Source organism: Tachysurus vachellii, chromosome 6 (assembly GCF_030014155.1).
Source record: "Tachysurus vachellii isolate PV-2020 chromosome 6, HZAU_Pvac_v1, whole genome shotgun sequence".
Taxonomy (NCBI): domain Eukaryota; kingdom Metazoa; phylum Chordata; class Actinopteri; order Siluriformes; family Bagridae; genus Tachysurus; species Tachysurus vachellii.
In genome coordinates this window covers 1864739-1879738 of record NC_083465.1, presented here as the reverse complement: position 1 = coordinate 1879738, position 15000 = coordinate 1864739, and the positions used below count along the sequence as shown (strand labels likewise).

The 15000-nt window shown below is 45.0% G+C and overlaps 3 protein-coding genes across 4 annotated transcripts in view; 2 read left to right on the top strand and 1 right to left on the bottom strand.

The window, feature by feature from the left end:
* The window catches only part of fndc5a (fibronectin type III domain containing 5a), a 61498-nt gene that overhangs the window by 35696 nt on the left and 10802 nt on the right, over positions 1-15000 (bottom strand). The gene's annotated exons all lie outside the window — the stretch shown is intronic.
* olig4 (oligodendrocyte transcription factor 4) lies at positions 1728-2453 on the top strand. Its single transcript, XM_060871310.1, has one exon. It carries the CDS (start codon positions 1728-1730, stop codon positions 2451-2453), a length of 726 nt encoding a protein of 241 aa, XP_060727293.1.
* bsdc1 (BSD domain containing 1) lies at positions 8502-14345 on the top strand. 2 transcript variants are annotated; one of them, XM_060871710.1, is made up of 11 exons: positions 8502-8579; positions 9239-9296; positions 9446-9562; positions 9658-9825; positions 10255-10309; positions 10471-10586; positions 10875-10943; positions 11568-11652; positions 11750-12130; positions 12238-12341; positions 13570-14345. In XM_060871710.1, exons 1-11 carry the CDS (start codon positions 8569-8571, stop codon positions 13600-13602), a joined length of 1197 nt encoding a protein of 398 aa, XP_060727693.1. In that variant the 5' UTR covers positions 8502-8568; the 3' UTR covers positions 13603-14345. The 2 variants fall into 2 exon arrangements, with proteins under 2 accessions (XP_060727693.1, XP_060727692.1); XM_060871709.1 differs by having other exon boundaries at positions 8535-8579; positions 9192-9296.

Genomic DNA, 15000 nt, shown 5'->3' with positions numbered 1-15000 from the left:
CATCTACACTGGTCTACATGACAAATCAATTGAATCAAAACCTGCACTGTTTGATTCACTTGATTCACTTAAACAGTGGAGGGAAAAAAGAATCAAATCTCTGAAGTGAGTCTGGGAATTGCGTATGAGCTGATAAGCTGCAACTTAGTTTCTCATCATTTCATCTCTGTTCAGTTTTTGCTTACTTCTGTTTGCCATCTGTGTGTGTGTGTGTGTGTGTGTGTGTGTGTGTGTGTGTGAGCCTACAGCCTGACTAGTTTCTCCTCCACATGATCTGTGAGTGTGGGAGTGCATTACGCAGTGTGTGATAGTGATGCTAATGAACGCTCTAGAAGCTTAAGCACATAGCAGGGGGGTAATAGCAGCATCCCACGGGCTTCTGGCTGGCTGTGGAGTTTTTATGACCCGGAGAGGAACACACAATACACGAGCCACATTTTAGTGTCTCTTTAACTACCTCCTCCCCTCTCCTCCCTCTTCCACTCTCGGCAGGACGATTTCGCGCTTCAAGCCGCCCTAGAATGTCTTTAGTTGGCACTGAATTGTGGCTAGTTTACCATTAATGCGGACGGCGTTGACGTTTACACACTCACGCTGACTCTTATACTCATTCCTGAAGACGTAAGGAAGAGCGAAGACGGCCGAGTCGAGCGGATCATAAACGAGACATAAAGAGACACTCGGTGTCAAAGACTTTTAAGATAATGTGCGAAAATCGTGTAATAAACTATGCATTGCTGCAGTAAACATGCAGTTACAGGCTTCACATATGGTAATCACTTATTACTGAACTGCAACATAATCGTGACAAGTATTCCGGTTATGACTAGAAATGCAAATAAAATTCGGATTGAAATGTGCGATTTGCATTAAATGTGCACCGAAGCGCTAAAACAGACTTAGGTTAAAAGGTTTACTAAGTTTACGGATTGGTTGTTCAGTATAGAATTTTGAGAGAATTTTTTTTTTTAAACAAATAATTGACTTTAAATGCAAACAATATAAAGGTGAAGGAAAAATTAAATGCAGCTGCATACCGAATTGTAGGAGTATGTACAGTACGGTACTTGCGACGGTAAGAGTTACAGTGTTTCCGGTAAATAGAGAAATATGAAGCTAACAGTTATGCAACGCATTTCGGCTAGTCAGTCAAAATAGTTCGGTAATAAACACTTCGAACAGAACTATAAACAGAATTAAAAAAAAAAAAAAAAACACGAGATGCAAATGAATTTTTATTGCTTTGATACTCTGGTTGTTCGTGTTGTTCTGTTAAAACAAAGTGTTAATGTGTATGTGTATGCACGTGTGTGTGTGTGTGTGTGGGTTTGGGGGTGTATTTGCTAAGGAGGGTGTGTGTGGGTGTGGGTGAAAGTGTGTCCCCTCTGTCATTGGCTCCAGGTCTCCAGTCACATTATGCATCTCATTGTGTCTTTGTGGGTGAGAGGTCTATAAAAAGCCGTGCTGAAGCGATCCGATCAAACCAGAGAGCCTCCGCTGAGACAACGCTCACATAGACAGATGAGAGGACGGGGTGTGTGTTCCTTCCAGTTCGGCTACACCAAAGTGTCCTACTATTCAGCTTTGCCTAGTCGAGTGGCGCAGAGAGGTTTCTGACTGCAGAACGTTGATCATTGCTTCAGCTGTGAAAGACGTTTTCTGACCGCCGGGATATCCAACTAAAGCTTTTTGTCAAGCATCTTGTTATTTTGTTCTGACCTGCTGAGATGGATTCCGACACCGGCTCCACCTGCAGTCGCTCCTCGTCCCCAGACCTCACCGTTGACTCCAGCTTCTTCTCTGGCAAGGTGTTCCAGCATGCAGTGAAAGCCTCCGACGGATCCCCATCTTCTTTGGGGAAAATTCAGAACCGTCCAGAGGTCTCCAAAGCAGACCTTCAGGAGTTGCGCCTCAAGGTGAACAGCCGCGAGAGGAAACGCATGCACGACCTCAACCAAGCCATGGACGGCCTCCGCGAAGTCATGCCGTATGCCCAAGGCCCCTCAGTGCGTAAGCTGTCCAAGATCTCCACCCTCCTTCTGGCACGCAACTACATCCTCATGCTCTCCAGTTCCTTGGAGGAGATGAAGAAGCTAGTGGGCGAGGTGTACGGGTCCAGTGTGGCTCAAAACCATGCCCCGAGGCCCGTCTTAGCTCCATCCCTGCACCCTCTGGCCCAGTCCTTGCACTCCTTAGCAGGTGGAGCCACAGCCGTGAGCTCCACCCCCCTTCAGCACACCAGCATGCACGCGGCTACAGCTCAAACTCCCCATTCTCCTCCGTCAGCAGGATATCTGGGCTTCCACGCGCCACCAATCCCAAGCTTACTGAAGGACCCGCTGCATTTGGCCAGCTCGTACCGCCACTTCCCCGGCATGCCGTGTCCGTGCTCCCTGTGCCAACCTTTACCCGTGTCTACCGCCAGCCTGCACGGCCTTTCCATGAGCAAGTGAACATCCAGAACGTATCGAAACATGGACTCAAAGCTTGGAGCGAAGAGCTTCCCAATGTTTATAATGTATATAATGTTCTGCTCTCCACAAAAAAACAAAAATGTTGTGCATTGTTCCAGGATCTCAAGCGAAAAAGCCAAATGTGAATATAGTATGTGAAGTTTTGTACAGTTGATTTTTGTACAGTTTTGCACACGATTTCCTAAATTAAAACTTTATTCTTATTAAAATGGCATTTCCTCTTCTTTCTCTTCACCTTCGTCAGCGATAAAGACCGTCCCGAGTAGCCGAGTACGGTATCTCGACCCGGCAGAATCTGAGTCTTAGAGCAACACTTTTCTCTCTTTCTTCCTACTTGCATTTGTTGCTAAGTTCGTCGCACAACCTTTAAAGTTAAAAATTTTCTATATAAATTGAAATTAATGCTCACTGTTTTAAATTAAATGAGGAAGGAAGGTGCGTTAATGAAGCTCAGTGAGTTATGATGTCATAACATTAATGTTAGCACTGCAGCTACGTTTCTAAGTAATGTGTGTGTGTGTGTGTATGTGTGTATGTGTGTGTGTGTGAGTATCATGCTAAAATAATATGTGCATATAACAAAATCTAAACTATAATGATACAGTAACACGTTATTTAAAGACAGGAAGACTAAAATGTTCAACGAAATACAAAGCCTTGGAAATGTGACGTGCTAAAGAGCTGTCAAGGCGGCAGCTGCTAAGTGTGTGTGAGTATGTGTGTGTGTGTGTGTGTGTGTGTATGCGTTTTATAACTTCGGACACCATATGCATCACACCTTTGCAAAGCCTTTACAGCAATATTGGCTCAGATAAACTGACGCACTGAACATATGCAGCAGTGCTCACTTATGCTAGCTAGCATGTGCTATGTGCCGCTAGTCAAGGTTTTTTTGTTGTTTTTTTTAAATACAAAGGCTAGTTAACGCAACACAGAGAGTCAGAGGAGCCCATCAGTCGTCGAACACCCAGCGGGCAGCGCCAGGGAAGAAAGGAGGAGGCCGTCGCCAGGTTGGCGCGTCTCTATTGTGTCCCTCACACAGGGGACAGGGACTGTTTCTTTTCATGTGCACGCGGGAAGATTTGTCAATGTCCAACAAAGCTGCGGCCATATTCATCCCTCAGCCGCTGTCATTAATTACGAGACAGCCTGGCATCTGCATGCGGACATTTGTTAGACGGAGAGAGAGAGAGAGAGCGGTGAGAGGATTCAACTAGTTTCTGTTACATGAAAAGCAGACACTCACAGCAAGCGCGTGAATTAGAGTACGGAATACGGACAACGACTTTGCTCAAGATTCTGAATTTTTTCCCGAAATTCCACAAATGATTTGATGTGAATTAGCTTTGTGTTCGGTTCAACTCCAAGTCTGAAGAACTGGGATCTAAAAATATAGAACAACTGTAATAAATTAGCGAGTAAATAAAATGTTGATGATGTCACAATTCAGAAACTAGGACATCACTGGTTACTATGGAGATGAGATATGAAGGCGTGTAATGATGGTGTTTAATAATTTTATGAAACGTGAGAGTGTGTGTGTGTGTGTGTGTGTGTGTGTGTGTGTGTCTAGTAAAATTGTATTTTAAAAGTTTTGTTAAAATAAATTTAACAATTCTTTACAAATCAGAAAACAATAATAATAATAATAATAATAATAATAATAATAATAATAATAATAATAATAATAACAATAACAATAATAACAATAACAATAATAACAATAATAACAATAATAGTAATTGTTATTATTGTTATTATTGTTATTATTATTATTATTATTATTATAAAGCTTTAATGATGATATAAAGCTTATACGGAAAATATTAAATAACTCCCTGATATTCATTCTGGATTTAATTTTGTACATTTTTTTCTGAGCCGAGACTGAACGGCATCTAGAGGAAGTCCCCGAGAAATTCACTAAATGAAAGAAAAGACAGTTTTATGAATATATAAAATAAATAAATAAATGATCTTATTATTCCGTAAAACATTTCATGTGTATGTCTACACTGTTTTATTTATTTCTCATTGTGCTCCCTTTAATACATAATGCTATTTTAATACATGAAATTTTATAACATGCATCACATAAACATTACTAATTATTATTGTTAATATCATTTTTATTATTATTATCATTATTATTATCATTATTGTTATTATTATTATTGATAAAATGCCATTTTTTAACTATTCAATGCAAAAAAGGTGAATTATAAATAAAAGTAGAATTTGAACTTATAGATAGAGGATCTCTGGCCAGTATTCGACCAGTGCACACATACACACACACACACACAGCATTTCTCAGGAGTCAAATGGTCCGTGAAGAATACACACTCGTCGTTGCGGGACTCTGCGTCCTGATGAAGGCCGAGATCAGAGGAGAAATGAAGAGATGGTTCTTCTCTCCTCCTCCCTCTGTCCTTAGCTTTCAAAGAGCCGGGACAATGAAGACTCGCTCGTGGGACAAAAAGTGAGGGCAGGGGGTCGCCTGAAACACAGACCCCCCTTCCTCCTCCTCCTCCTCACACTCCTTCCTTCTTTCTGTCCGTCTCTTTCTCTCTGCATTTCATCACGGTAACAAGCGCCGTCAGGCCGCACAGGGATCTGACACTCACGGACACACAAAAGCGGTTAGCTCCTTTATTTATGGGCCCATTGACACAGCTAAGAGGCTCCGTCAGCTGGAGGACGTCCCAGCGGGGGGAGGCAGCTGCCAGCCTGGACGGAGAAGGGGATTGTGGGACGCTGGGAGCCGGCGGGTTTCCCCCTCGCCCTCGGACCGGAGCACAGGTGGGAATGGGAAGCCAAACGCATTGAGGGGGATTAGTCGGCCCGCTGCAGAGGGATAATTAGACACATTGACTCGTGCAAAGCTGGTGTTTCCTGATCACAGGCAGATGGAGTGGGTCCGCAGAGGGAGAGAGAGAGAGAGAGAGAGAGAGAGAGAGAGAGAGAGAGAGAGAGAGAGGGAGAGAGAGAGAGAGATCTGAGGGATTTCATGGACACTTTTGCGGACTGCGGTTTGCGACGGTGTTTTAAGGATCTGCATTCAAATGTATTCATGTGGTTTCAGGTTTTGATCCTGACCCAGTCCAGCGATAAATCTGAGCACTTTTCCTTCAGCACTAAACGTCTGGGCTTTGAACTCACAACCGTATGATGCTCAGGTATGAGATCAGGGTCGAGGTCGGGGTCAGGGCAGATCTGGAGCTCATCCCGGGCTTCCGGGTGGATCGAACCTAGGACCTGGAGCCTTGAGGCAGTGACACACCACAAAGCCTGCAAGTTTTCAACATCCTTCACACTTTACCTTCAATCTGACCGATTAGTTTAGAATTAGTCAGAACTGCAGCTCTGCCAACCCCCCCCCCAACCCCCCACCCTTTACACAGTATTTGTGTAAAAGAGTCTCCGGTGTCCCCAACATCACACTTTGACTTTTCCATCTCAGGATCCTCTGTGACTGAGAAGAGGAAGTCTGAAACAGGAAGTTCCACAACTTCAAATTACAAAATCATTCTTTAATTAAAAAAAAAAATAAAATCCATCCTAATTGTCAAATGGCTGTGAGAGTAGTGTGTTGAAGTGATGTTTGTTTTTGTTTTTGGGTTGTTGTTTTTTTTTTTTGCATTGATTATGATGACGTTTGGGATTAAAGGTCTTGTAGAAGCCGTATCTATTATTTTCATATCTGAGATTATTTCAGTTTCCTCCTGACCTCTGCTCCACATGAACGAGCGAGTGAAGCTAAAGGACGGTGATCAATGAGGAATAAGGGCGCAGCCTGCTGCGGCCCCGGGGCCGCTCTAACCCAGTTAATTAGTGAACTGAAGGACCCAATTAGTGGAATTGAGGGGCGGAGGAAGGGCATATTGTGTAACAAATGCACATATTGTGCAGCTTCTGGATGCAGAGTGGCTTCAATTAAAAGAGGGAGGAGCAGTGACCCTTTAAACCGGGCTTCCTCACACACATACACACACATGATGCATACTAATGAGAAAAACACAGCTGGGATGAGACACATAGCATACGTATGAACTGCACACATATGACACACACAACCACACACACACACCCTCTGGAGGGCCCGAGAGAGCAGGGGGCTCAGGTGGGTGTTAACGCACACCCATCACGCCTTCCTCCATATGGAGCGGGCTGAATTCTAATGATGTGATAAACTCCTCTTGTCACTTCCATTATGGGCAATTTCATTAGCTGATTGTGTGTAACAGGGTGACGGGGCCGAGCTTCTCTCCAGAGACACGCCACAGCTTGGGAGCGCATTTAGTGCTCGATACGTCATGTGTATGAAATGAGACCAACATATGCGTCTGTTTTTATTCTTTCTCTAAGATATGACCTTTTGAATTTTTCCCCTGCTCTCGTGTTAATAAAGACGATTCTCCTGGACCGCAGTCATGTTTTCGGCTTCTCCGTTGAGTTTATCTGCTTTGACGCTGTCTTGATCTCGCTGAATAAAAAAGTCACACAAACCTCATATAAGAGGAATCATGTTTGCAATCAAACATTTATTTACACAGGCAGGGCATATGGGATTTTCCCACATAAATAATTCATTTCCGCTTGTGTTCATGTATTGTTCAAGCCACAATGAGTTCGCGAGTTTGCATGAATCATACCGTAAATTCTCAACAAATCTGGCTATTTTATGTTCCCTGAGTGATATTATTTTAATCTTTCCCTCCTAACTATAAATATTACTAGAATTAAATAGTTACTTTTGACTTCCAGTCACAAATGTAAGAAATAGGGGAGTGCTACATGAACTAGCTGCTAGCAACTGTGATATGTCAATGTTTACTTTTCATGAAAGCTGACGCTTTTAACCAAAAACCAATTTCATTCTTTTGGGAAGGAAAACAACTTGCAAGGTAAAACATTTTCTCAGAAATGTATAGCAATGGATTAGTAATCAAGCGAAGCATCATCATCGTAATCATGGCGCCGCAGTTGACGTGTCTAACTTCCTGACTAACAGACCGCAAACAGTACCTGCACCCCAGGTTTGTGTTCTGAACCCACTGCTGTACTCATTAAACACGACTGCGTGGCCACTTCCGACTCCACCACCACCATTAAGTTTGCTGACGACACAGTTATAGTGGGCCTGATCCCAACACTGATGAGAGGGTCTATCTAGAGGAGATTACAAACCTGGAGACTTGATGTCAGGAAAACAATCTTTTCTTGAAAGTCAGCAAGACAAAGGAGTTGATAACGGACTTCGGCACGAAGCAGAAGAGGAACTTACCAACTACTGATGATCAAAAGGAGCCCGTGTGGAGAGCCGGACAGTTTCCGGTATTTAGGTGTTCACATCACGTAGGACATGTCTTGGTCCTCTTACGTCAACACTACGGTGAAGAAGCCCCGGCGGCGTCTCTACCGTCTCAGACGCTTGATGGACTTTAAACTGCACTCTCAGGTGCTAAAGTCTTTCTACACCAGCACTACTGAGAGCATTCTGACGGGAAGCATCACAACACGGTTTGAGAACAGAACCAGACAGGACAGACGAGTGAGTGGTGAGTGGTGCGATCAGTCTATATACAGCATGTGGTGCTGGATAAAAGCTAAGATCATAGAGACAAGACCTCAGCCATCCAACTGTTCAGGGAACCTGAAATCGAACACAGTGAGAATGAAGAGGAGCTTCTTCACTCATCTATTTGGGCCTTTAACCTGATAAACACCTAGAGCCTGGACAACCGCTACTATAGGCAGACATTTGCACCTTGCACCACGTGCACATTCTGCACTTTATCATTATTATATATGTCTTGTTTCTGTTGATACTTTATTTCTCTGGTTATATCTTTTTTTCTTTGATGTATAAATAATATATGTTTATTTCTTCCTATATTGCATTCACCTGTGCCTTATAAATATTCTTTTCTTTACTCTTTCTTGGCTTTTATTTTATTTTATAGGACAGTGCTACAAAACACTTCACTTCATGTCGTACTGTGTGTATGATTGTGTGTTTATTTTCTAGCGTCATTAAGATCCGCTTCCGGGTTCCGGGTTGAAGGCGTTCAGATGACGTCATGCGTTGAAGATGGCGGAAGGGTGAGTTGTTAAGTCGCTCTAAATAATCGTTTCGAGTTCTCGTAAATCAGTCGTCGATGCAGTCGATCAGCACTTTGTAAAGAGTCACGTTGAGCAGCAGCGCCGGACTGTACCGACGTGCCAGATTAGCGATTAGCTGCGACGCCATAGCGGGCTTTATATGTGGGTTTGTTTACAAAAATAGTGTCGCGAGCTTTGCTGGCGTAGGGATGAATTACGAATTGGGCGTCACTCCCTAAGTAGGGGCCCTAACTAGGGTATGACGTATAACAGCTCGGGCGTGATTTGTAGTGCGCTATATTGTAATTAGAGCGCTATTTGGGACAGAACCAGGCTAGTCAATAAAAACGACGGTCTCGGTTGCGGTTAGACGGCAGTGTGAAGTGAATTAGCGAATTAATCCCTCGAATCTATATTTATGTATTTATTTATTAATTTATTTATTTTTATTCGATAAAACATCGCACGCGCTTTGTTAAATGTGTGCTATTGTTTCTGTTAGCTCGCTAAGCTAAGCTAGCCTGTTGTTTACGTCAGCTGCAAAGTCTTTCTAGATGTTTCTCGGGTTGTAGGTGATATCGGTTCGATTCTGCTTTCTACCGGTTTTTAAAGTTTGCTGTTGATGAATTGATGAGTCTCGGTATGTGTGACGGTCTCAGGGAAGGAGTCTGGTGGGGAGGCTGGTTTCAGCAGAGCTTCCAGTCCATCAAAGATAAAGTGAGTGTTTATCTGCAATTAAACACCAAATATCAGGCACTTAAAGTCACTGCTTTTAAAGAAAATCAAACCTTTGTGTTGTTTGGTGCCTGTTACAGTTCTGAGCTATCACGTGCTTATTCAACCCTGTGTCAATTTCTTCATTACAGTCATCTGAAGCCATCGAGTTCATCAAAAGGGATTTAACAGAGTTCTCGACCGTAGTGCAGCATGACACCGCCTGCTCCATCGTCGCCACGGCCAACGCCGTCAAGAGCAAGCTGGCCGTATGCTGTCGTCTCTCTCACGCACACACACACGGGTCGATACAGAACTAGCTATAGATATGTACCCATTCGATTCTTTTCTCATTCTGTTTCAGGTGGAAGGTTCTTCCGAGACCACGGAGAAGGTGAAGAAGAGCCTTTCTAACATACTGGGGGTGATTACGGACACGCTCGCGCCTCCGCCTGACATGACCATCGACTGCGATGTAATCACTCTGGTAGCCACGCCGGCCGGAACCACTGAGGTGTACGACAGCACCAAGGTCAGACGTACCTCTTTAAAGCAGCTTGGTGTAAAGTTGTCGGGTTGTACACAGTTTCAGACACTTTTGATTGGGACACACACACCCACACACACTCTCTCTCTCTTTTACACATACACACAAACACACACAACCTCTTTTTCCTCCCTCTAACACCGCACATTACATCATTCACCACATTTCCATAGGGGGATTAGTTAAGTACACTCTACTCTTCTGGGTCATGGGACACGCCCATGTAAGGATCGGATCAGTTTTAGTTGAAATCCGTTCACTTGCTTGTTCTCACTTCTGTTCTATCAGTAATAAACAGTCATCAGACAGGCAGGAAAGGCAGAAAGACCTCCCAGAAACTCATCAAATTAAGCAAACGACCAATCAGAATGGAGCGTCTGGTGGTTAGTTGACCTGCGTGTTGTTTCCCCTCAGGCTCGACTCTACACTCTTCAAGCCGACCCTGCTACGTACTGCAACGAGCCCGACGGTACGATTTCTTTCTCTCTGTTTATTAACATTTTGTATTTCCGGAACATTCTACACTTTCTTGAATATTATGTAGTAGCAAAAGTTTTTGCACCCACATTTGAGCTCCTCCCTATTATGCGTTGATGCTTATGGATGTGTGTGTGTGTTTTCTCTCTCCAGGTCCTCCAGAGCAGTTCGACTCATGGCTTTCCACTTTCAGCCTGGATGAGAAGAAAGCTGAAATCTCAGAGCTGCTGGTGAACAGCCCCTCTATTCGAGCCCTCTACACTAAAATGGTACGACCCGCTCCCCACTCCACACCACAGTGGAACAGTCCGTCGCTAAAACTCCTAACGGTTGACGTTATTTTCCTCACATCATCGCAACACCATGAATATTGCAGAGCTTAACGCTTCAGTCTTGAGTGCAAAAGTAAACACACCCCTAGGACTGAATAACGATGGCAGAAATGTCCAGTGTCTCAAGAAGTATTGGCACCCTCCAAATCTCAGTTCATGGAGATGGAAGATTAGTCGCTTTCTTTAAAAACGTACATTGTTAATAATGTGTGTGTGTGTGTGTAGGTTCCAGCAGCTGTGGCGCACTCTGAGTTTTGGCAGCGCTACTTTTACAAAGTGTATCAGTTGGATCAGGTACGGTTTCTCACTCATTCCCCATGACATCCGCAGGTAAATAAAATAAAAATAAAATTTTCCAGTTATTTAAAAAAAAATTGAATTTCAAAGCAAATTATCGGGGATAAAGGTTTCACTAGCATACAGTAATCTGTGAAGCTGCGTTTTTTTTTTTTATTTATTTTTTTGGTCTGTATTTTTGACTTCTCGTTCACAAGGATGTTTTGGTGTGCGTTAGTAATGACACCCTGTTATTAGTGGACACCCTGTAATTACCCTTCAGTGGATGATAATTATAAACACTGCTCTGTGTTCATCTCACACTCCGAACTGAGATTTTATTCACTGCTGTGGCCTCTGGATTGTTTTGTTGGTGATCTAAGGCTACGTCTGTCTCTTTTTCTCTCTCTCTCTCTCTCTCTCTCTCTCTCTCTCTCTCTCTCTCTCTCTCTCTCTCTCTCTCTCTCTCTGTGTGTCTCTGTCTCTCTCTCTCTGTGTCTCTGTCTCTCTCTCTCTCTCTGTGTCTCTGTCTCTGTCTCTGTCTCTCTCTCTGTCTCTCTCTGTGTCTCTCTCTCTCTCTCTCTCTCTCTCTCTCTCTCTCTCTCTCTCTCTGTCTCTGTCTCTGTGTGTGTGTGTGAACAGGAGGAAGCCAGGAGAGTAGCACTAAAACGGCGAGCAGAGGAAACCACTCAGTCTGAGAGTCTGGGTTGGGAGGAGGAAGAGGAAGGTCCGGTCTTCCTCACAGATACTCAGCATTTCTAATCACACGTCACTTTCCACCGTCCTCCTTTTCATGGTGCTGATCTTCTCACTGTCTCCTCTAGATCAGTTCCTCGGAGCCTCGTCTCCGTCTCGCTTGGACTTCGCTCCTCCTCCGGTAGTCACAGAGAGCGGAGCTTTGTGCGCCGCCTCATCCTCCTCCGAGGTGCCGCGTTCCCATGGCGACACCACGTCCGACGTCACTCCGTCGGTCAGCAGCGACAGCGTCAGTTTCCCGACGCAGCTGGAGAACCTTCCGGACAGTTGCCCCAAGGCACCACACCAGGACGAGAAGCAGAAGAGCACTGTCGGTGCAGAGGGAGCTGGGAGAAAAGAGGGAGTGAGGGAACAGGAAGCAAGGAAAGAGGACGGAGTGCAAGACCTGCGTGTGTTTGAGCTGAACTCTGACAGCGGCAAGTCCACGCCATCCACCAACGGCAAGAAAGGTGATAGCATAGGGTGCCAATACTTTCCGAAGCAGACCGTGTAGAGAGCCTTCTGATTTAAAACTGATGGCGTTTGTCTGATGTTTCACTGGGATGTTTTATGGCAGGTTCCAGTACAGACGTGAGCGAGGACTGGGAGAAAGACTTTGACCTGGATATGACTGAGGAAGAGGTTCAGATGGCTCTGGCCAAAGCCGACGCCACTGCAGAGGTACATACACCGCCTCTACATCACGACCTGCTACACCATACACCGCCTCTACATCACGACCTGCTACACCATACACCGCCTCTACATCACGACCTGCTACGCCATACACCGCCTCTACATCACGACCTGCTACACCATACACCGCCTCTACATCACGACCTGCTACACCATACACCGCCTCTACATCACGACCTGCTACGCCATACACCGCCTCTACATCACGACTCTCTACGCCATACACCGCCTCTACATCACGACCTGCTACGCCATACACCGCCTCTACATCACGACTCTCTACGCCATACACCGCCTCTACATCACGACTCTCTACGCCATACACCGCCTCTACATCACGACCTGCTACGCCATACACCGCCTCTACATCACGACCTGCTACGCCATACACCGCCTCTACATCACGACCTGCTACGCCATACACCGCCTCTACATCACGACCTGCTACACCATACACCGCCTCTACATCACGACCTGCTACACCATACACCGCCTCTACATCACGACCTGCTACACCATACACCGCCTCTACATCACGACCTGCTACACCATACACCGCCTCTACATCACGACCTGCTACACCATACACCGCCTCTACATCACGACCTGCTACACCATACACCGCCTCTACATCACGACCTGCTACACCATACACCGCCTCTACATCACGACCTGCTACACCATACACCGCCTCTACATCACGACCTGCTACACCATACACCGCCTCTACATCACGACCTGCTACGCCATACACCGCCTCTACATCACGACCTGCTACGCCATACACCGCCTCTACATCACGACCTGCTACGCCATACACCGCCTCTACATCACGACCTGCTACGCCATACACCGCCTCTACATCACGACCTGCTACGCCATACACCGCCTCTACATCACGACCTGCTACGCCATACACCGCCTCTACATCACGACCTGCTACGCCATACACCGCCTCTACATCACAACTCTCTACGCCACACACTGCCTCTTACATCACGACCCACCACGCCACACACCGCCTCTTACATCACAACTCGCTACACCACACACCGCCTCTTACATCACAACTCGCTACACCACACACCGCCTCTTACATCATGACAGATACCTGTATAATATTTAATATTATAAAAACCCCTTCTGACCAATCACAGGCACATGTACTACTGCTCATTAGTTAAACGCTTCTCATTTTTATTTCCTCTCTCAGTTTGAAGACGAGGACTGGGAGAACTGGGACTGAAGAGTCAGAGCCTGACGACCATGTTAGAACTTCGCCGTTTTTCCAAACGATCCCCTGCGCTTTAACTCTCGAAACTCTCAAGTCCACACCCACAATTTCTCATTCAGCCAATGGGAGCAGGCCGCTGGCCTCGAGCGGGAGTTTCACTTCAGAGCTGAATTCATTCACCTTCCAACAAGCCGCCGTTTTCTTTTCGTTTTGTTTTGTTCTTTTCAGGGGAAGACTTGGCTTTAGAGCAGACGTGAGAGCTGAACAGAACACGGAAAAAAAAAATACTAATCATCCCAGAGATTGAGGTATTGATGATGTTGTTATGGAAGATGACGCCTAATCTTACAGAATGTCATTCGTTGTTTTGTTTTTTTTTTCGCTAAGAGCGGGAAACACCGATATATCAGCTTCCGGGGCTTCGTCCAGTCAGTAGCTGTACTCTGATCTGTGTAATTTATGTCACGTCGTCGTGTTTCCTTCTTCGAGTACGTCATCAGCTGGCTTTAGGTTGTTTGTTTTTTATCATTGTTTCTTCTTCGTCTACGAAGTGCTAACTTCTCTAATCTTATGCAAGTGATTGAATTAGCATAAAGTACGTTCTGCCTTTTTTCATAGACGACTATTGGCACTTTGGTTTGACGGATACGATGCGCTCCGCGACTCTGTTCAGTGTTGTGTGGAATGTTGGGGGGGCTGTCATTTGTCACAATGTTCAAACTGTTCATATTTGACTAAAGACAAACCGATGAAAAGGTGTCTTTGGATTTATTGTGTGTGTGTGTGTGTGTTTTTTAAAGGAGCTAAATCATATCTTATAAAAACAGGAGCTTTAAAGATACACTTCACCTGTGAATCAACACCTTCTTGTTAACCAATCAGAACGCAGAATTCCGCAGCAACCATGCTGATTGCTGACAACGGCTCTGGTGGCTCATGCTGTACCGTTGCCATGGTAACTGGTGCCGCCGGCTTGGTGGGATGAGACTTGGAGCTGTGCGAGTGCCACCACTCACCCTGTTGAGAGCCGAGACACAGAGATGATCTGAAAGTCTCGCTTATTATTATTATTATTATTATTAATATTAATATTCCACTATAACTGCACACCATAGCAAGGCAGAATCATCCAGCAATGTTGCATCCCAGGGTCCTGGCCACTAGGAAGCCCCAGGCAAGAACAGATTGTGTGTGTGTGTGTGTGTGTGTGTATAAGAAAGGCAGAGATAGATACATAGACACATGTAGATGGACAAGCCAAAGAAGTATGCCAATTAACTACATTTAGAAAGGAAGCACTGGCTGCAGATGACTCGAACTGCGGTGGATGAGTTCACAAGACGAAAGACAAGAAAGAAGAGGTGAAGGACAGGACAGGGTAGCAGTGTAAAACCTCAGATGGGTAAAAAA

Coding starts and splice junctions, on each gene's coding strand:
- olig4 (XM_060871310.1), top strand. CDS start 1,728: ATGGATTCCGACACCGGCTCCACCTGCAGTCGCTCCTCGTCCCCAGAC.
- bsdc1 (XM_060871709.1), top strand. CDS start 8,550: ATGACGTCATGCGTTGAAGATGGCGGAAGG. Junction 8,580..9,191: donor GCGTTGAAGATGGCGGAAGG/GTGAGTTGTTAA, acceptor CGGTTTTTAAAG/TTTGCTGTTGATGAATTGAT. Junction 10,944..11,567: donor AAGTGTATCAGTTGGATCAG/GTACGGTTTCTC, acceptor GTGTGTGAACAG/GAGGAAGCCAGGAGAGTAGC.